Raw genomic sequence first — 22,737 nt, 5'->3', positions numbered from 1 at the left:
ACCCGATCTGAGGAGCGTGCGCGGGGGGGGGGGGGGGGGGGCTGAAAGAGGAGCGGGTCTGAGCTGTCAAAACAGACAGGCTGGGCGCGCGGAGACAGAGGCCGAGGGGAGGTGATCGAGTCACACACGAGACAGACAAAGGGAGGCCTGGGGACAGTCATTACCTCTCTCAAGTAGCAGGAGATCCCTCTCAGGGCGGCGCTCATGGCAGACGGGGAGGTTAGCTGGAGGAGGAGAAGGAGGAGGAGGAGGAGGAGGAGGAGGAGGAGGAGGAGGAGGAGGTGGATGAGGAGGGGGCAGAGAGGAAAACAGAAGAGCAGAAAGAGATAAAGTCAAAACACCAGGGTTGAGCTTTCATTCAAAATTGTACTTATAGGATCAATAGGCTGCCACAGATCTTTGTTATTTCTTATTACATCTTATTACATCTTATTATATCTTATTATATCTTATTATATCTTATTATATCGTATTACATCTTATTATATCTTATTACAACTTTATTATATCTTATTATATCTTATTATATCTTATTATATCGTATTACATCTTATTATATCTTATTACAACTTTATTACATCTTATTATATCTTATTACATCTTATTACAACTTATTATATCTTATTACATCTTATTACATCTTATTATATCTTATTACATCTTATTACATCTTATTACATCTTATTACATCTTATTGCATCTTATTACATCTTATTGCATCTTATTGCATCTTATTATATCTCATTATATCTTGACTTGATAGTGGATCTGTCGTTCCGGTAAGGGGGCAGGAGCTAAAACGACAACATCCAATCAAACGAACGACAGAGTCAAATGATTGGTCTATATCAAACCCTCTAGTGACACGTGGCCTTGTTACACGCATAACAGTTGCATGCGAACACAAAGGCCTGCTGCTGACACATATAGCTGCTGATAACACATAGCTGCTGATAACACATAGCTGCTGATAACACACAGCTGCTGATAACACATAGCTGCTGATAACACATAGGTGCTGATAACACATAGCTGCTGATAACACATAGCTGCTGATAACACATATAGCTGCTGATAACACATATAGCTGCTGATAACACATATAGCTGCTGATAACACATAGCTGCTGATAACACATAGCTGCTGATAACACATAGCTGCTGACAACACATAGCTGCTGATAACACATAGGTGCTGATAACACATATAGCTGCTGATAACACATAGCTGCTGATAACGCATAGCTGCTGATAACACATAGCTGCTGATAACACATATAGCTGCTGATAACACATAGCTGCTGATAACACATAGCTGCTGATAACACATAGCTGCTAATAACACATAGCAAGAACAGGTGGTTATTATAACATTTCTACTCAAATGCCGTCACTCCCGCGGTGCGGCGTGCACGAGCGCAATCAATTCCCAGCCTCCCCAATAACAAGCATTCCACAGCAGCGGATTATGCGTTTTCTTTTTGATCATATCCTCCCCGGGTGATGCCGTGACCTCTGAAGCCGCATTCCTGCTCAATTTCTATTATTAATGCGCTGGCAGCCTCTTGGCTTCCGACCCCGCGGCTTCCAGAGCTGCTGATTGGGAAGGGCGTTGTGGAATTCAGTTTAAGGATGTGAAAATATCTCAAAATCCATCCATCACTATTGCTTCGATCTAGATGTTCTGTCGCCCGTCCGCTCGACAGGTGAGGCTCTCTCCCGCCCGACAGGTGAGGCTCTCTCCCGCTCGACAGGTGAGGCTCTCTCTCGCTCGACAGGTTCAGCTCTCTCCCGCTCGACAGGTGAGGCTCTCTCTCGCTCGACAGGTGAGGCTCTCTCCCGCTCGACAGGTTCAGCTCTCTCTCGCTCGACAGGTGAGGCTCTCTCCCGCTCGACAGGTGAGGCTCTCTCTCGCTCGACAGGTTCAGCTCTCTCCCGCTCGACAGGTTCAGCTCTCTCTCGCTCGACAGGTGAGGCTCTCTCCCGCTCGACAGGTGAGGCTCTCTCTCGCTCGACAGGTGAGGCTCTCTCTCGCTCGACAGGTGAGGCTCTCTCTCGCTCGACAGGTTCAGTTCTCTCCCGCTCGACAGGTTCAGCTCTCTCTCGCTCGACAGGTGAGGCTCTCTCTCGCTCGACAGGTGAGGCTCTCTCCGCTCGACAGGTGAGGCTCTCTCTCGCTCGACAGGTTCAGCTCTCTCTCGCTCGACAGGTGAGGCTCTCTCTCGCTCGACAGGTTCAGCTCTCTCCCGCTCGACAGGTTCAGTTCTCTCCCGCTCGACAGGTGAGGCTCTCTCCCGCTCGACAGGTTCAGTTCTCTCCCGCTCGACAGGTGAGGCTCTCTCTCGCTCGACAGGTTCAGTTCTCTCCCACTCGACAGGTGAGGCTCTCTCTCCCGCTCGACAGGTTCAGCTCTCTCCCGCTCGACAGGTGAGGCTCTCTCCCGCTCGACAGGTGAGGCTCTCTCCCGCTCGACAGGTGAGGCTCTCTCTCGCTCGACAGGTGAGGCTCTCTCTCCCGCTCGACAGGTTCAGCTCTCTCCCGCTCGACAGGTTCAGCTCTCTCTCCCGCTCGACAGGTGAGGCTCTCTCTCGCTCGACAGGTGAGGCTCTCTCTCGCTCGACAGGTGAGACTCTCTCTCGCTCGACAGGTGAGGCTCTCTCTCGCTCGACAGGTGAGACTCTCTCTCGCTCGACAGGTTCAGCTCTCTCTCCCGCTCGACAGGTTCAGCTCTCTCTCTCGCTCGACAGGTGAGGCCAGAGGGGTCGGTGGCGGGCCGGCGGAGGCGAAGCGAGGAGAGAGAGAGAGAGAGATAGAGAGAGAGAGAGAGAGAGAGAGAGAGAGAGAGAGAGAGAGAGAGAGATATAGAGAGAGAGAGATCCAGGACGACACACAGGGCTCTGTCTTTTGAACGTCAAGTGGCCACTCAGTCTAAAAGGCCAGTCAGCAGCAGCCCTTCTCACTAATAGAAAACAAAACCTCCCTGTGCGACACCCCCGAACCCCAGCCCCCCCCCCCCCCCCCATCCGCCCCCCCCCCGTTTCCCTCCCCTCGTCCGCCTCCCACTCTCTTGGTCTTTAATCCACTTGATTCCCATCTCCCTCTCTGTCGTCGTCCCCCACAGACCCCCCCCCCCCCCCTTCCTTCCCCTCTCTCTCTTTTATTCAGCTAATCTCTCCATCTAGTGATTTCCCTCCTGTGGCCGACGTTTAGACGTTGCCGCCAGATCCGTCCGTTCGCTTTTTGTTTGAATAGATATGAGACAAACACTGCTCTGTTTACCCAGGAATCCTGTTGGTGAGCCTCCAATATATCACTATTATTTCCACGCTAGCGTGGGATTTATTTGGGGTCTCTTCTCTTATTAGGTTTATCTCGATTGTCGGTGTGCTGCTGTTAAAGCACCTATTGATTTTCTCTTTTGTCTGTCTGTCTGTCTGTCTGTCTGTCTGTCTGTCTGTCTGTCTGTCTGTCTGTCTGTCTGTCTGTCTGTCTGTCTGTCTGTCTGTCTGTCTGTCTGTCTGTCTGTCTGTCTGTCTGTATATCTATCTATCTATCTATCTATCTATCTATCTATCTATCTATCTATCTATCTATCTATCTATCTATCTATCTATCTATCTATCTATCTATCTATCTATCTATCTATCTATCTATCTATCTATCTATCTATCTATCTATCTATCTATCTATCTATCTATCTATCTATCTATCTATCTATCTATCTATCTATCTATCTATTTTAGCATTAGGGACACAGTGTCGGCAGATAATTCCATAACATTCGTGTTAAAGGTGCTACAGACAAAATCTTTATGTAGTCAAATGTATTTTAGTTTCACTTCCACCACGTGAAGAAACCTTTAAAGTTTTTGTCATTGAATCGTTGCATTTTAGTAAAGGTGCTATCGATAACATTCAGCCACTAGATGTCACACTAGAGCACCAGAGTGTCATTTATCCAATCAGGTGCGTTCCACATGGAGAAATGGGAAGTAGGGAGGGGATTTACTTACAGTTTTTCTCAATTGCTTTGGTGCATTTCTCTGATCAGAATTACAGTTCTCATAACTGTTAGTTCAACCTCCACAACATTTTGTAATTTGTGCACATCATAGTAGCAGTTTCTCATTCCTCCGAACAAATTGCAAATGCTTTGGACATGCATCAATTGCTTTCATACAATTCTCTGCTGTTTTATAACATTATCATTTGCTTAGGTCATGTCAGTCAAAATTAACTATACTTATGACTGCTGAATAGTCATTCCCTATAAAACTAATAGTCCTCATTTCATTGATTGAGTCATTACATACAAAAATGTTGAACTAGTTGTCAAAATCTATCAATCACGGCCTCACAATGGCTGAGGCTGGTCGAAGGGTGCAGCCAAATGTTGAGAGAACCACTGTAAATTAAATGACTGTATTCAAACATTTCGTCGGGAGAGCAGGTGTGTATACTGGACAGTAATTCAGTACTATGTAAACAATCTGCACTGCACTACTGCCATTGTGTCATACATGAAGCTTGCAGTGGGACAATAACTTGTCACTTTTTACATTTTACATTTAGACAGCTTTACTGCAGCACAGATTTACTGTATTGTAGTGTACAGTAGTGTTACAGTAAATAATTGCCATATTTACAGTATGATACTGTACTGCATTATTTTACAAGTGGGAAGCACTGTTATTGTACACTACAGTAATATGGGTTACTCTAAAGCAGTATATCTCATGTTTGCTGTACATTACTGTAATTTTACTCTGCACCACATATGATTGCAAGACAACCTCACAGAGGTGGAAGAGGGCCCCTTTTTACTCCGCAACAAGAGGAAGCCATTTGTGCAATGGTGATTGCAAACAATGCCATAAGGTTGAGAGAGATACAAAGCGCTGTTATAGAGGATGACAATATCTTTGGGAATATTGAATCCGTTTCAATCGCTACAATTGACAGATGCTCAGTGGAAATTAAATGTGCATGAAACAATTGTAGTACAATTGACAAATGAGTAGCCATTTGACTGGAACAGAGTGAAGGAGATCCGCCACCAGTATGCACAAGTAAAACATTTATGTGTTCTATGCATACTCTAATGTTCAGTGCTGGTTACTTGTGTAGTGCCATGCAGTACACTTACATGACAGTTCATACTGTACAATATGTTGTCCAAAATGCATTATGTTACACAGGAAAAGTTTATAGTTTTTATCTCTCTCTCTTCTGGGATAAAGCGTGTACCAGGGAACCACTGCACACATTATACGTTGATGAGGCGGGTTTCAATCTGGCAAAAGGTAGACGGCGTGGAGAGAGCAACCATTGATGTCCCAGACCAACAAGGAGGGAATATTACAATGTGTACAGTGTGTACAGTAATGTGTAACTGTATATTTTGAATGGCTGTGCAAATAGTGTATAGTGCTGTCTTGAGCATTTTCAGGTATCACCAATATCAGACTTTATTTGCATTGGAAAACACTTACAGAGTGATCTGTCATAATGAAAACATGACAAAGCCATTTGACTATCTTGTTCATAAACAATGGTGTCAGGACTTTTCATTTTGATGACAGAGACACTTTCATTGACATGAATACTTGCTTTTGAGGAATGAACTATCCATTTTGAGCAAGTGACACGCTTCTGCAGGTTATCAACTAGGTTTTGCAGTTTGTACTAATTGTTTTGAGAAATGCACTAACAGTTATGAGAACTTTAATTCTGATCAGAGAAATGCACCAAAGCAATTGAGAAAAACTGTAACGGAAGCAAATCTCATTGTTGTAAATTCCCCATTATTTGTTATAGACCACCGCAACACTTCCGGGATTCTGAAATCGGGGAGGAGATTGCGGGGGGGGGGGGGGGGGGGGCAAATGAATGAATGTGGACGAGAGCCTTGACATTAAGTGATTGCAGATACGGCTGTGGGGGTGCTAGAGACATGATCGAATAGACTTGTATGCGCCTGACTCTCCTGAACACGGCACGAGACATTCCTAATCGATCAGAACTAAATTGGCAGCGAAAAAGACCGTTTTTTAAGCATCGATTCCCCATGCACATGCGCAGATTGGCCACAGAGTGTGACGCAACGCACGTCCACACTGGAATGTTCCATTAGAGGGGCATTGGAGGGGGTGTTGTGTTGTGAGAATGCTAAGATAGAATTAAATATACAGTAAAAGGAATACAGTACAAATATACAGAAGTCTACAGTAAGTGTAATATTGCACAGTGTTGTGCATTTATAATCAGTAGCTTAGGCTACATAGTAGGCTAATGACAGCCTATTCTAGTCTAGCAGGTGCTGGTATAGACTAGTAATGTTGATTTTCAGTCATCTATGACATTTTTTGCCTAGATTGATTTTCAGTCATCTATGACATTGTTTGCCTAGATATACCGTATATCTAGGCAAAAAATGTCATAGATGACTGAAAAGTAGGGATGCTCGATATTGGCTTTTTTACCGATACCGATATTCCGATATTGTCCAACTCTTAATTTCCGATACCGATATCAACCGATACCGATATATGCAGGGTTTCCCACCCCAAAAAACGGAATAATTTCAGGTAACTAATAATTTCACTGGATATATATAACGTTAGGTTATGACTATAACCAAGTTCTGTTAGTATAGCGACGCTCGGCATCGCTCTCTGCACTATCTCGCATACGTGCACGCGCACTGAATAAAGACCACAATGTACCTTTAATCCCAATATTCGTCTGACCACACCCCTATCAGCTTACCCATATAAGCAGGGGTGGGGCCACCCACTCTCCTCCTTCCCAAGCTTTCGCCACAAGGCGAGGTCAAAGGCTGCAGCGGCGTCGGATGCCGAGCGTCGCTATACTAACAGAACTTGGTTATAGTCATAACCTAACGTTCTGTATCGTATCGCTCTCGCTCGGCATCGCTCTCTGCACAAGGGAGGCCGAGCGAGAGCCAACGGCCGACAAATACACCCCGCTGACAGCCCCCCACAAACCATCAGAACAGGGAGGGCCGAGCCCCCCCGACCCACCCTAATGGCGGGCACCCCCCCTATTAGGGGCTTCACGGGAGGGCGACGGACCCGACCGTGCGAAGAGGCACTCAAGCAACTCAACGCACAGGGTGAGCAGACCGTGGCTTGACCCCACGACTACACACACGCACAACCCGCATGCCACCCGGGAACGAACGGAGGAACAACCTCGTTACTGCCCCCAGAATCACAGGGTCAAGGGCAAACCCAACCCCGTGGCAAGGCCGTAGCAGCGGAGCACGAAGGAAGACCCAGACCCACCAAAAGGACTGGACTCCCTAGAATGGGGGCCCGGAGAAGTCCATGATGCCAGCATCAAGACCCCACCAGGTGGGCACATAGTGCCCCACCCCCCACATCGCCAGCGTATTCGGACAAAGGCCCCTCAGTTACTGCACCTGGTATTCCCAGGCGGAATCCCATCCAAGTACTAACCAGGCCAGAACCTGCTTAGCTTCCGAGATCGGACGAGATCGGGCGTGTTCAGGTTGGTATGGCCGTAAGCCGAGCGGGCCCTGTCCCCCCAATAGTACACCGCCTGGCACACTGACCCTGCAGAACAGGCAGTCAGCATGGCCGTAAGCACACAAAAAAGGTTAACCAACGGAAGCAGGCAGCGCACCGGGGAAAAACCAGGCAACAGGCTGTTAACCCTAGCCTGGAGACTGCGGACGAGACAGGCGCCAGAGGGGACAGCTGAACACAGCCGCCCCGGCGGAAGGAGCGTAAGCTGGCGGTGTTGCATGACCAAGCCTCCATTTAAAAACCCCCACCCAGAGGGGTCGAGGCAGAGAAGGCTGACACGATTGGCAGACGTCATGAACGTGCAGGGGCACCCTCAAACGGTGAACCCGGGAGTTGACACTGCTCCAACACACCAGGGAATCAACCACCTCGGTGTTACCCAATGCGGTGGTTGTTCCTATAACCCCTCAAGAAAAAACTCCAAAACACACCTGCGGGTATACACCGGCTATACCGCAGTACAAGTGTTTCAGTTTCCAAAAAGGGTTAACCCAGGCCTACGGGTCGCAAACATCACTTCGGACCGGGCCTGGCGGTACGGGAAGCACAGGGTCACCAGAGGAGGTCAAAAAACCACCCCCACAGGCCCCTCTTCGCCATGCGTGAGAGAGGAGCGAAAAATAATGGAGAACCAGCCCCTAAGCACACCGTACCTGGTATTCCCCGGCGGTCTCCCAACCAAGTACTAACCAGGACCAACCTGTGTAGCGGCCGAGATCCGACGAGATCGAGCGCGTACAGAATGGCATGGCTGTAAGCCATGACGACAGTGCTGAGTAAAAACATACCCAACCAGGGTCTCCATAGCGCTTAACCCTGTGACACCCAGACCGACCTGGCATTTTTCCCCCTGAAAAAAGCCCAAGTCCCTCAGGGTACCAGAACAGCAGATCTGCATCCCCGGCGGACAACGGGTTCAACTGATCTGGACCAGCGTGACCAGAACCAGTCCCGTGCCCTAACCACGCCGACATGCCTACTCCAGGAGAAGGGCAGATATGCGTGTTGATCTTAACATGAAAAGAAGGCGCCACCCAGACGTTCGGACGAACCGCGCCTGGTGGCCCACCCCAAGGGCGTGAGACCCCACCACATATGTTCAGATCCATCCCGTCATCATCCCCCAGACATGAACGAGAATCCGTCGACAACCCACCCAGGTCATGGGATGTGGTTGTCGGAAGAGGAAAAACCCCCATCTCAGTTGCTTTATAAAAATGCTGTTTCAACCACAAGCAACCAAGGCGTGCCAGTCAATCGCCTGTTTACAGCGAGCTAGCACTATACGTGCGTCGGGACACACCCCCATCAATGAACAGGCTATTTAGACCTGTCATTGAATCCCCAAGGCGCCCAGGGGAACGACAAGAGGGGTGTGACACTCCCTAACTCCAACACTTCTGGAATAGAAAGAAGGAAGCATCAACAGTATGTATCCCAGTCTACACAGCCGGGGTAAAAAATGTTCACATTTTTACATCCCACCACCCTCCCATAGGAAAGAGACGGGGATCCCCAGAGAGACTTCCCACGCGAGCTGTACAGATTGAAAAGAATATATTGCACCTTGAGCCATGTAAAAAACTGGTTTTAGGGCCTCCGGGGAAGAGGCACTGAACCCATACACACTCAATAAACGAATTGAATCGAATATACATACAATAGAAAAGGACCCTTCTAGAGGGTCCACTCACTTTGACAATCTGAGGAGGAAGGCTCTGTACTCTGATGGAGGCTTCCTCACATGGAAGAAGGAGTCCGAACTCACAGAAGGCCTGAATAGGCGCTTGGTGAGGAGGAGCCCTGACCACCCCCCCTGAAAACAGATCCATCACATGGACCTGAACAGCACACGGAAGTCCTACCAACAGAGACGCGCACGGTGACGTACTCTATGGCGGGGGAATTCCTGCGGTGCACACGCCCAATATACCAGGCCGTGGGACCAGGAACTCCCTCCCCCCCCCCCCCCCCCCCCCCGTAACGTGCCGAACCGCCACGTGACGGGAACCTTGAAGGACAGGGGGTGTACCCCTGACCGACAGAACAATGGGGAGAGGAAAGGTTACCAGTTCACCCCTTTACGACCCCACACCCATGATACGATGTAACGACAAAAAGAGAATATGACACAGTCATAGTCAGCTCTATGAAGCGTTTCACAGCTCCACACAGCGCATGAGCTAACCTGCTATCTGATTTTTACTAAGGAAAAACACAGAATAGAGAGGGCTCTAAGAACCCCGGTCCAACATACACATGTGCTTCTGTGGCCAGTACAACCCAGTTGTAGGTCACATGACACACACAACCCATCATCACCTACAAAAAATGGCAAAAACACTCAACAGAGGAACGCCGTTTTTTTCACAATGAGGGAATACATCATTCTTGATTAGTATCGACCACAGGCCTTGCTAAGCACACATGACAGCAACCAAACCAATTTCCCTTTAGGAAATAAGTTTCTCCAGCAGATTTAGCACAACCTCAGCAATCAAGCTAAGAGTTACATCGTATCCCTACCACACAAAAGACACAATTAATGCACAACATGTCTGATAGGAGGATGAAAAAGTCCCCAGGGAACCGGGGGGGAAACACAATCCTCCTATTTTACCCTCAATACGGCCAGTTAAAACAGGAAAACCTGTTAATGTGTGAACACACTGTTCATTGTCATTACAGTCTGAGAAAGAACATTCTTTTACTCACTTGTCACCAAGCATAGCTTCATAGGTTAGTTACCTTAGTTGTGAGTACACGGCCGTGTTTCTCACACAACAACCAGATCATTACATCCCGTTTGCACGGAGAAGCTAACTGCCAGTGACAAAAACAGCTCACACATAACCCGCAACGTATCCTAAATGCATTGTAGCAACACACGTTTTGGGAAAAACACCGTTATTCACAATACATTTAGCAAAGTAAAACCAGAAGACGTGTTATGAGGTCTGGTCAACCCCGTTCCTACCCGGAACGCAGATCAGCGAAGTGCAGTCACAGACACCGTAGGAACACAGCCGCTCCTGTGTTGTCCGAACTGGGCAGCGTCACCGCCCCAACCCGCACTACAGTCCCCTGTTGATGCAACCTTGCCGTCCTGGCTCAGGGCAGGGTCGACGAAAACATCCCCTGTCAAGGATGACGTCGTGGTCAAGAGTGTAAAACATGTTAAAATCAAAGCACGTTCAACAGAATAGCATCAAGCTAACGGCCGCTCCAACCGTTCGGGTGCTACTGCTTCTGCTCGCGAGACGCCGATCTAACGACGCACGCGATCAGAAGCGAGCTCACGGCGGCGCGCGAGAAGCTAAGCTACCCCGCGCCAGGCCATGGCCATAGCAGCAAGCTAACGTTACCTAGCGACCACGACATGCTAGCCCCGCAGCTAACAGCTGACTGGCTAATAGTAGGCCCTAAGCAGGCCATGCAGCGATCCAGCAGGCTAACGCAGCAGTTAACAGCTGACTGGCTAACCGTAAGCTATGAACATGTAAACAATGACATAACACTCACCCAGACAGGCCGCCGTTCTGAACCTCTCCTCACTTTTTAGGAGAAAAAAGAAAACAAGATGTCAACACCGCTTCACAACGGTGACTTTACCACATCCGACGGAATCAGCACAGTACCAACTGGCCTGTGTAGCTGACTTTGAACATGAATCTGCCGCTATCGCACATTACACGCACATATCCCCTCGTGAAGGAATACTCTCATTTGGATATGAAAGATGGGGCCTTAACACGGTGACAGAGAGAATCCACTCGTCCAGAACACACAGGGATCACCAGTGTCAATGGTCGCGGCCCACTAGTTAAAACTATAATGGTCTTCAGACCAAGGCCTTCTGTCGCCTAGGTGGCTGAACAAAGGACCCTAGCCTGGGGCCGGTTTCCATAAACTTTGTCAAGTAGCCCCCATAGCACTAACAGACAAGTGGAGCCCGCCAGCAAACACTACTCACCCAACCTGGAACGCACCGCTTCTCACAACAGCGGCATGTCCGACAGTTCAGCTGTGGCTGAACACAGCAAGGAACTGCAGTTGAGAAGCATGCAGCGGCGTGCTCCCAATACGAAAACCGGTGGAGGGTTTTTAGAATGATCATCATCTTCCAGACACTCCAGTACGAAGACAATATCGCCGTATTTTCTCGAAAATAGTGAGAGAGAAAATAAAGATATGATGTCAACGTATCCTTGTTTCCCAAAGCTGCTCCTAAACCTTTCTTCCATCATGGTGTCAAGTGTGGGGATCTACCGAGGCACTTCTTCCTTGTGGTGAAAGCGAGAAGGAGGAGAGTGGGTGGCCCCACCCCTGCTTATATGGGTAAGCTGATAGGGGTGTGGTCAGACGAATATTGGGATTAAAGGTACATTGTGGTCTTTATTCAGTGCGCGTGCACGTATGCGAGATAGTGCAGAGAGCGATGCCGAGCGAGAGCGATACGATACAGAACAAATATTGTTATTGTTTTTTTCTTTTTTTAAACCGATACCGATATTTTCCGATATCACATTTTACTGCCGATATCGGCCGATAATATCGGACATCCCTACTGAAAATCAACATTACTAGTCTATACCAATTGGATGGAAATCACCTGTACTGAAGAAACCTTACCTTGCCTATAAAATACAAAAGACTATTCTCTGTCTGTGTCTGCTCTCTGACCGGAGTTGCCGTTCTGGATAAAGTGGCTCCAGCACAAAACATTACAAACATTATATCTCCATTATTATACAACGGCATGCAAATTTCTCGATTCTGATTGGCCATTCACACGTCTTTATTGGTAACAATCCACGGTCCTGGGCTCAGGACCCGCCCACAACCAAATCACATAACCCTCCCCGGCTCACTCCGGGAGAAAACAGGATCGCGGACATGAAATGGTTATGTTGAAAGCACCATAACGACTAAATATGAAGCGATTCTGTCAAGGGGAATGTGTTAGTATTTTAAACAATGTTGGATGATGTAATTGATGGGTCTTGACTCAATCTAGAACAAAAGAAAAATCGCGGATTGATTGATAGATTAATTGATTGATTTAAATTTCTTCCTTCCTACTTTCCGACTGCAGCGTTCTCTCTCACACTGTCCGACGCTGGCGTACCCACAAACACACACATACACACACACACACACACACACACACACACACACACATACACACACACACGCACACACACACACACTGTGACACACACTGTGACACACACACACACACACACACACACACACACACACACACGCACACACACACACACACACTCCTGTCTGCAACAGCGGGGGAGTCAGACTGAGAGAGAAGCAGCGCTGTTTTAAGTGAGCATGGTCTATTGAATTGATTGATTGGTTGATTGCTAATTTTATTACTGTACCCCTGGTTTCCAACTGGTTAAGTTTAGGCTAAAAGAAATAAATAAAGAAATAGGGCGAAGAAAACGTTTTTTTCCTATAGGGCAAAGAAAACGTTTTAATAAATTTTCAATCAATCATTCCAATAATACACAGTTGGATGTGTTAGTTGGTTGGATGCACTTCAAGCTGCTTCCACATGAGGCAACTTCTCTCAATCATTCCAATAATACACAGTTGGATGTGTTAGTTTGGTTGGATGCACTTCAAGCTGCTTCCACATGGAGTTGTGGGAACTACTTTTTCTGGCGGATGGTTTTTTCAATAAATCTTCGATTAATGTGTGTTTATTGTATAGAAATAAGGTTGGATGAATCTGGCAGTTGTATAAAAGCTTTACACCACGTGCAGTCGTGATTTGTGACCAATAAACCATGCCTAGGGGGGTCTAACGACCCTCGGCTGCGCCTCGGGCCTAACAACCACCCCTAGGCATGGTTTATTGGTCACAAACCACTCCTGCGTGTGATGTAATGCTTAATTACTCATGTTGTGCTTTTGGGGGACGAAGTCGCAGGTCTTGTCCTGACGATCTGTCTGTCGCTCGCGACCACCACGTTCCTCCACTTTGAAATGTTAATGTTATTCAATATCTTAGACAGATTCAGAATGTTTAATACCTCGTCTTGAAGGAAATCTATTTCACCCTAGGCGTTCTTTATCCCTCCGAAACTGCTTTACTTTTAATGGTAAGAAGAGGGAAGTGTAACGCAAGTTACATCGCAACACAAGCCTGGACTATCCTGATAACGTATATATCAAAACAAAAACATTTCCATCTAGTCATTTAGCTGAATGCTTTTATCCAAAGCGACTTACACATTGTGAATAACAACTCAGCAGGAGGGGTACACCTCTGGCAGATAAGGGTCAGTGGTATGGTTTGTCTAGCAGAGCTTGTAGTATAATAAAGTATATGCATAGTAGCAGGGGTGTAGCTCCAGATTCTGGGCCCCATGAAATAATGTATTTGTAGGCCATTTTTTTATTGATGAAAACGCATAATATGGTTTTTACCTATACATTCGGATCAGCAGTTCAGCACCTGCACTGTTGGTGGTGAGCCTAGTAAAGGATGTCGCATTGCGTTCATCTTCAATGAATGGACCAATGCAATAGTCTACCAAAGCCCCCCCTCTCTCTCTATATATCTCACACACACACACACACACACACACACACACACACACACACACACACACACACACACACACACACACACACACACACACACACACACACACATACACACACACACACAAACATAGTATCAATGAGAGCATCAATAATACACCTGAGTGATGTCTAGCAAATTTTTTTTTTTTTTTTTTTGGGGGGCCCTCCAGTGCTGGGCCCTTGGAATCATCCTAAGCTACCCCCCCCCAGCTACGCCCCTGCATAGTAGCATAGTAGGTGGTAGTAGTATAGACATAGTAGCATGGTAGGTGGTAGTATAGGCATAGTAGCATGGTAGGTGGTAGTATAGACATAGTAGCATGGTAGGTGGTAGTATAGACATAGTAGCATGGTAGGTGGTAGTATAGGCATAGTAGCGTGGTAGGTGGTAGTATAGACATAGTAGCATGGTAGGTGGTAGTATAGACATAGTAGCATGGTAGGTGGTAGTAGTATAGACATAGTAGCATAGTAGGTGTAGTATAGGCATAGTAGCATGGTAGGTGGTAGTAGTATAGGCATAGTAGCATAGTATGTGGTAGTATAGGCATAGTAGCATGGTAGTTGGTAGTATAGACATAGTAGCATGGTAGGTGGTAGTAGTATAGACATAGTAGCATAGTAGGTGTAGTATAGGCATAGTAGCATGGTAGGTGGTAGTAGTATAGGCATAGTAGCATGGTAGGTGGTAGTATAGGCATAGTAGCATGGTAGGTGGTAGTATAGACATAGTAGCATGGTAGGTGGTAGTAGTATAGACATAGTAGCATAGTAGGTGTAGTATAGGCATAGTAGCATGGTAGGTGGTAGTATAGACATAGTAGCGTGGTAGGTGGTAGTATAGGCATAGTAGCATGGTAGGTGGTAGTATAGGCATAGTAGCATAGTAGGTGTAGTATAGGCATAGTAGCGTGGTAGGTGGTAGTATAGGCATAGTAGCATGGTAGGTGGTAGTATAGGCATAGTAGCATGGTAGGTGGTAGTATAGACATAGTAGCATAGTAGGTGTAGTATAGGCATAGTAGCATGGTAGGTGGTAGTATAGACATAGTAGCATAGTAGGTGTAGTATAGGCATAGTAGCATGGTAGGTGGTAGTATAGACATAGTAGCATGGTAGGTGGTAGTATAGACATAGTAGCATAGTAGGTGTAGTATAGACATAGTAGCATGGTAGGTAGTAGTATAGGCATAGTAGCATAGTAGGTGTAGTATAGACATAGTAGCATGGTAGGTAGTAGTATAGACATAGTAGCATGGTAGGTGGTAGTATAGGCATAGTAGCATGGTAGGTGGTAGTAGTATAGACATAGTAGCATAGTAGGTGTAGTATAGGCATAGTAGCATGGTAGGTGGTAGTATAGGCATAGTAGCATGGTAGGTGGTAGTATAGGCATAGTAGCATGGTAGGTGGTAGTAGTATAGACATAGTAGCATAGTAGGTGTAGTATAGGCATAGTAGCATGGTAGGTGGTAGTATAGGCATAGTAGCGTGGTAGGTGGTAGTATAGGCATAGTAGCATGGTAGGTCGTAGTATAGGCATAGTAGCATAGTAGGTGTAGTATAGGCATAGTAGCATAGTAGGTGGTAGTATAGACATAGTAGCATGGTAGGTGGTAGTATAGGCATAGTAGCATAGTAGGTGGTAGTATAGGCATAGTAGCATGGTAGGTGGTAGTATAGGCATAGTAGCATGGTAGGTGGTAGTATAGGCATAGTAGCATAGTAGGTGGTAGTATAGGCATAGTAGCATGGTAGGTGGTAGTATAGGCATAGTAGCATAGTAGGTGGTAGTATAGGCATAGTAGCATGGTAGGTGGTAGTATAGACATAGTAGCATGGTAGGTAGTAGTATAGGCATAGTAGCATAGTAGGTGTAGTATAGGCATGGTAGCGTGGTAGGTGGTAGTATAGGCATAGTAGCATGGTAGGTGTAGTATAGGCATGGTAGCGTGGTAGGTGGTAGTATAGGCATAGTAGCATGGTAGGTGGTAGTATAGGCATAGTAGCATGGTAGGTGGTAGTATAGGCATAGTAGCATAGTAGGTGTAGTATAGGCATAGTAGCATAGTAGGTGGTAGTATAGGCATAGTAGCATGGTAGGTGGTAGTATAGGCATAGTAGCATAGTAGGTGGTAGTATAGGCATAGTAGCATAGTAGGTGGTAGTATAGGCATAGTAGCATGGTAGGTGGTAGTATAGGCATAGTAGCGTGGTAGGTAGTAGTATAGGCATAGTAGCATAGTAGGTGTAGTATAGGCATGGTAGCGTGGTAGGTGGTAGTATAGACATAGTAGCATAGTAGGTGGTAGTATAGGCATGGTAGCATAGTAGGTGTAGTATAGGCATAGTAGCATAGTAGGTGGTAGTATAGGCATAGTAGCATAGTAGGTGTAGTATAGGCATAGTAGCATGGTAGGTGGTAGTATAGGCATAGTAGCATAGTAGGTGTAGTATAGGCATAGTAGCATGGTAGGTGGTAGTATAGGCATAGTAGCATAGTAGGTGTAGTATAGGCATAGTAGCATGGTAGGTGGTAGTATAGGCATAGTAGCATGGCAGGTGGTAGTATAGGCATAGTAGCATGGCAGGTGGTAGTATAGGCATAGTAGCATGGTAGGTGGTAGTATAGGCATAGTAGCATGGTAGGTGGTAGTATAGACATAGTAGCATGGTAGGTGGTAGTATAGGCATAGTAGCATAGTAGGTGTAGTATAGGCATAGTAGCATGGTAGGTGGTAGTATAGGCATAGTAGCATGGTAGGTGGTAGTATAGGCATAGTAGCGTGGTAGGTGGTAGTATAGACATAGTAGCATGGTAGGTGGTAGTATAGGCATGGTAGCATGGTAGGTCGTAGTATAGGCATAGTAGCATGGTAGGTGGTAGTATATGCATAGTAGCATGGTAGGTGTAGTATAGGCATAGTAGCATGGTAGGTGGTAGTATAGACATAGTAGCATAGTAGGTGTAGTATAGACATAGTAGCATGGTAGGTGTAGTATAGGCATAGTAGCATGGTAGGTGGTAGTATAGACATAGTAGCGTGGTAGGTGGTAGTATAGACATAGTACCATGGTAGGTGGTAGTATAGGCATAGTAGCATAGTAGGTGGTAGTATAGACATAGTAGCATGGTAGGTGATAGTATAGGCATAGTAGCATGGTAGGTGGTAGTATAGGCATAGTAGCATAGTAGGTGTAGTATAGGCATAGTAGCATGGTAGGTGGTAGTATAGGCATAGTAGCATAGTAGGTGGTAGTATAGACATAGTAGCATGGTAGGTGTAGTATAGACATAGTAGCATGGTAGGTGTAGTATAGGCATAGTAGCGTAGTAGGTGGTAGTATAGGCATAGTAGCGTAGTAGGTGGTAGTATAGACATAGTAGCATGGTAGGTGTAGTATAGGCATAGTAGCATGGTAGGTGGTAGTATAGACATAGTAGCATAGTAGGTGTAGTATAGGCATAGTAGCATGGTAGGTGGTAGTATAGACATAGTAGCATGGTAGGTGGTAGTATAGACATAGTAGCATGGTAGGTGGTAGTATAGGCATAGTAGCATGGTAGGTGGTAGTATAGACATAGTAGCATAGTAGGTGGTAGTATAGACATAGTAGCATGGTAGGTGGTAGTATAGACATAGTAGCATGGTAGGTCGTAGTATGTCGCACTAGAGCGCCAGCATGTAATTTATCCAATCGGCTGCATTCCACGAGGGGAAATGGGAAGTAGGGAGGGGATACATGTCTGCAACATGTAAACAACAACATTCATTTTGGACCCGCAAAACATTTCAAAATGATAAATTCATTATTCATTATTTTGGGGGAAAAGCAATACTTTCATTCTGCACCTTTCTAAAAGCGCTGTGGATGTATTATTAAATACATTTAAATGAAATAAAAGATTACATACGATTTTTATCTATAGCACCTTTAACCTCATTTCACACTAGTTTATTTCATTAACTCATGCTTTGAATCATTATTTCATTGTGATCCGTTGCTTTTGATGAACAGTTCTATAAGTTATGTTCATTGGTTGTTTTTTTCTTGTTGATGATGTTGTTTACTGATGTGTCTTCCTGTGTGGGTAAGAAACAGGAAGAAAGACTGTCCGGTTTTAAACTGTGTGGGTATCAAACAGGAAGAAAGACTGTCGGGTTTTAAACTGTGGGTATCAAACAGGAAGAAAGACTGTCAAGGTTTAAACTGTGGGTATCAAACAGGAAGAAAGACTGTCCGGTTTTAAACTGTGTGGGTATCAAACAGGAAGAAAGACTGTCAGGTTTTAAAATGTGTGGGTATCTAACAGGAAGAAAGACTGTCAGGTTTTAAAATGTGGGTATCTAACAGGAAGAAAGACTGTCAGGTTTTAAAATGTGGGTATCAAACAGGAAGAAAGACTGTCAGGTTTTAAAATGTGTGGGTATCAAACAGGAAGAAAGACTGTCAGGTTTTAAAATGTGTGGGTATCAAACAGGAAGAAAGACTGTCAGGTTTTAAAATGTGTGGGTATCAAACAGGAAGAAAGACTGTCAGGTTTTAAAATGTGGGTATAAAACAGGAAGAAAGACTGTCAGGTTTTAAACTGTGCGGGTATCAAACAGGAAGAAAGACTGTTTTAAACTGGTTTTAAACTGTTTAAACAGTAATTCAGAACTGCACTATTGCATTACTCTGTCTACCCTATTTTACTTTTATTACTGTCTATTATTAATGTTCTATATTATGTGTGACGGTTGTAAATAAGGAGGCCTATTAGGATGTTGGATCCTAATGTGAAGAACTATGTGATTTAATGCTCTATGTCTTACCTTGACTTTGTCTATTTTGATTTGATACTTATTTTATGTCTGCACTTCATTGCTCTTGTCCTGCCAATTCTGTGCTTGTTTTTGTCTTTTATTACTGCTGTGAAGCACTTTGAGCTGCAATTCTTGTATGAAAGGTGCTATACAAATAAAGTGTATTATTATTATTATTACATGTCACAGGGCTCAACCCGCCACTCAGATGAATGCGTTTCCTCTCCCACTTCACAAGCCTCCCTGGGAACCACAGCGCTGCGAGCAGAGGACGCCACAGAGACACAAGCAGCTCATCACAGCTGCTGTCCTTTTGTCCTCCGTCACGTCCTCCTTCTTCCCCGGAGGGACGGACAATATATTGGATTCCCATTGATTTAGTGATATGTGATAGCAGCACGGTGACGTAGTGGTAACACTGTCGCCTCACAGCAAGAAGGTCCAGGGTTCGATTCCCGCCTGGAGACCAGGTTTCCATGATGCCAGGTACCCAGGTCGGGTATCTCCCAGGCCTTTCTGTGTGGAGTTTGCATGTTCTCCCCGTGCTCGCAAGGGTTTCCCCCCCCCGATAAGATAAACCCAATGGAAAAACATGCACAACAACAGATCGCTAATGCTGTCGCGTCCGTGACGAAGACGGGCAGGAGCACTTGGATGGTCCCTGGGCGTGGCTCACGCCACAGCCCTCGTCTGCTCCCGGCTGCCCTTGGGGGGGAAGGACGACGGGATGGGTTAAGCACATCGGCGATTCTAAAAGACAATGCATGCGTGTGTGTTCCGGTGTGTGTGTGTTAAAAACTAACCGCTAAACCGTGTGTGCCGCTAAAACATTGAGTGTCGTTGCATGCCGAATAAAGACCTCTGCGACAGGTCCTGCATTATTATTATTATTATTGTTACAAAGGATCAGATTAAACCGAATATATATATTTATTTATTGATATATATTGCATAGTATTTGTATATCGTTTGATATCCCTTGTATATTCCTTGTACATATACACGGAATATCCCTTTAGTCCAGCCCATAATATTTCATTCTCCTATTGGACAGTGGTCCACCGGCGCCAGGGACCGGCCTCCGGAGCCAGGTTCAAAGTCACCGTCAAGATGTGTCTGGACATGCCCGGCCCTGCCCAGGGATACGGCGACAGAAATGAGAGTGGCACTATTTGTTCACCGTGCGTATAAATACGGCGCAGGTGAATGTAGAAGCCTCTTAGCCCTTTACCTCCGTACCCTTACCTTCCGTAGCATGTTACCCACTAAGTGAAGCCTCACCCACGATACAACGTGCAGTGAAGTATGGCCTGTTTGGCCTCAGAATAGAGCATCGAGACCGCGTGCGAATTAGTAACTGAATTGTCAGAGTTTGGCGCTATACCGTAGAGTGCGACATATTTCTATTGAGTCTTTAATAGTCTATTTGTGTATAGTGTATCGTGCGGTTAGAATTCTATAGTGACCAGCATCTCCAACGCTTTCTCGTATTAGCTAGAGTTCTTATCCAGGCTGGGCCGACCGCATGGCGCTTTCACCCGAGGAGACCTAGGCGAGAACCGTATGGACATGTACACTGGATTAATCTACCCGACGACTACATAGCCCTTTGCGGCTGGAATATATTTGCTTTGGTCCTATGATTTATGGAGCGGATAATCGCCGACGCCTGCACGTGTTGGATTTACCCAGAGAGGAGTCAAGTCGAGTCGGCGCTCAGAGAGCCTGAGGCCGCCTAGCTTTCTTCACTGTAGAGCTACAGTCTACAAGAGAACCAAGCTGTATTCGTCTGTGGATCAAGAGACTACTGCACCGGCTTCTGTACCTGAAGTCTCCCTAGTCATCGTTGACCAGACGTCCTACTACCGACAGATCTTCTACCCCCTTGCTGGCTTATGTAACGGAGGTACCGCAGTATATCCACAGTCACGGGCACAAGTAGTGACGTGGCTGTGGATGGTAAGCGCTACTGCAAGTAAACTCACTCCCCAGAGGCATCCAGACCCGGAAGCAAGCAGTGAATTCACTTCTTGCTTAGTGGTCTGTGATGCCGCCCGCGACGCCGGCGTCCGGGGTTCAACTCCCACTCAGGGCGATCGCTTAACAGGGGTCGAATCGACTAAAAAACACAACGCAGACAAGATCACACCGGCTACACGTGGTGCCGTTAGACCCGGATGCCCTGGGTGATGTGAGTTTAGTGGGGTGAGTGTAACGGAGGTACCGCAGTATATCCACAGTCACGGGCACAAGTAGTGACGTGGCTGTGGATGGTAAGCGGTACTGCAAGTAAACTCACTCCCCAGAGGCATCCAGACCCGGAAGCAAGCAGTGAATTCACTTCTTGCTTAGTGGTCTGTGATGCCGCCCGCGACGCCGGCGTCCGGGGTTCAACTCCCACTCAGGGCGATCCCTTAACAGGGGTCGAATCGACTTTAAACACAACGCAGACAAGATCACACCGGCTACACTTACAACCAGTGGGAACCCTTTCCAGTATCTCCCGCTATTACTAGTGTACCATAGATATAATTCCCTAAGATTCAGGTTGTATAATTACCTCCTGCGTAACCAAAGAATGGACATTCAATATTGATTTGCCTACGCATACTCCTTTGCCTTACAAGTGCATTCAAAGAATAATGTAAAGTATCCTATGTACCTTTTGCTCCATTAAATACTTGATTAATACCTTTGACTGGAACCGATTTCATTGTGGGAAGTGTTCATCATATTCATATATCGTGTACTGTATGGCCAGTAATTAAAGTACATAAAGCGGTAGTGGTTTAATGATACCATACTTATCAATACAGTCAGGGAATTGTACCCCTCAGTTACAATTATTATTATTATTATTATTATTATTATTATTATTATTATTATTATTATTATTATTATTATTATTATTATTATTATTATTATTATTATTATTATTATTATTATTATTATTTTATTATTATATGAAGGAACGCATTGCCTCTATCACAAAGGCTGCAGTGTGAGGAAAAAAAAAAGAAAAAAGAAAAAAAAAAAATATATATATATATATATATATATATATATATATATATATATATATATATATGTAACGGTTGTCATAAAATAAATATATATATATATGTAACGGTTGTCATATCGTCACCTTAAACTTCGATGCCCCGAGGGAGTTTCGAACCGGGTCTCCCACGCCGCGGGCAACAGCACAGACCGCTATACCAAGAGGTGAATTCACTGCTTTGCAACGTGTCTATCTGTCTTTTGAGGATGAGAGTGAGTTTAACCCATAGAACCGCTACTCGCCCCAGTCACTTCACAACATCGGAAGTCCATTGTGACTGCGCTTCATGGTACCATCCGTTACATATATATATATACAGGGCATTTCGACATTTCCACTAGGGACAGGGGGGACATGTCCCCCTCACTTTTCAAAATCTTGTTTTTGTCCCTCTCACTTTTTACAGTCTGAAAACTAACATTATATAACGTTAATTAATATACAAGACCTTTTTCCGTGACGTGTGCATTTGTGTAATGGCACGTTGAGAGGAGTACGGCTAATGAAAAAAAGTATGGTTAATATAATGAAAGCATGAATATGAACATCAGACCAACTTAGCAGCAACAACATCACACAGCCAGCAAAGAGCCGTTAGCTTCCATTAGCGTGTCAAGCTATTTTTTTCCCTGGCTTGCAAGGCTAAAGACAGAGCCATGGAAAAACAAATAAAACGTTTAGCCTTCCAG

The 22,737-nt window shown here is 45.6% G+C and overlaps 1 protein-coding gene across 1 annotated transcript in view; it reads right to left on the bottom strand.

The window, feature by feature from the left end:
* The window catches only part of LOC311235469 (double C2-like domain-containing protein alpha), a gene marked incomplete at both ends in the record, with an annotated part of 99,389 nt that overhangs the window by 31,566 nt on the left and 45,086 nt on the right, over positions 1–22,737 (bottom strand). The window contains one exon of the mRNA XM_084322932.1: positions 165–224. Coding sequence (XP_084179058.1) covers positions 165–224 — 60 coding nt within the window. The remainder of the gene's footprint in view (positions 1–164; positions 225–22,737) is intronic.

The sequence above is a fragment of the Notolepis coatsorum genome, assembly GCF_963971535.1.
Source record: "Notolepis coatsorum genome assembly, chromosome: 10".
NCBI classification, from domain to species: Eukaryota; Metazoa; Chordata; class Actinopteri; order Aulopiformes; family Paralepididae; genus Notolepis; species Notolepis coatsorum.
Note: the sequence above shows the minus strand (reverse complement) of the source record. Positions and strands in the feature narration are given on the sequence as shown.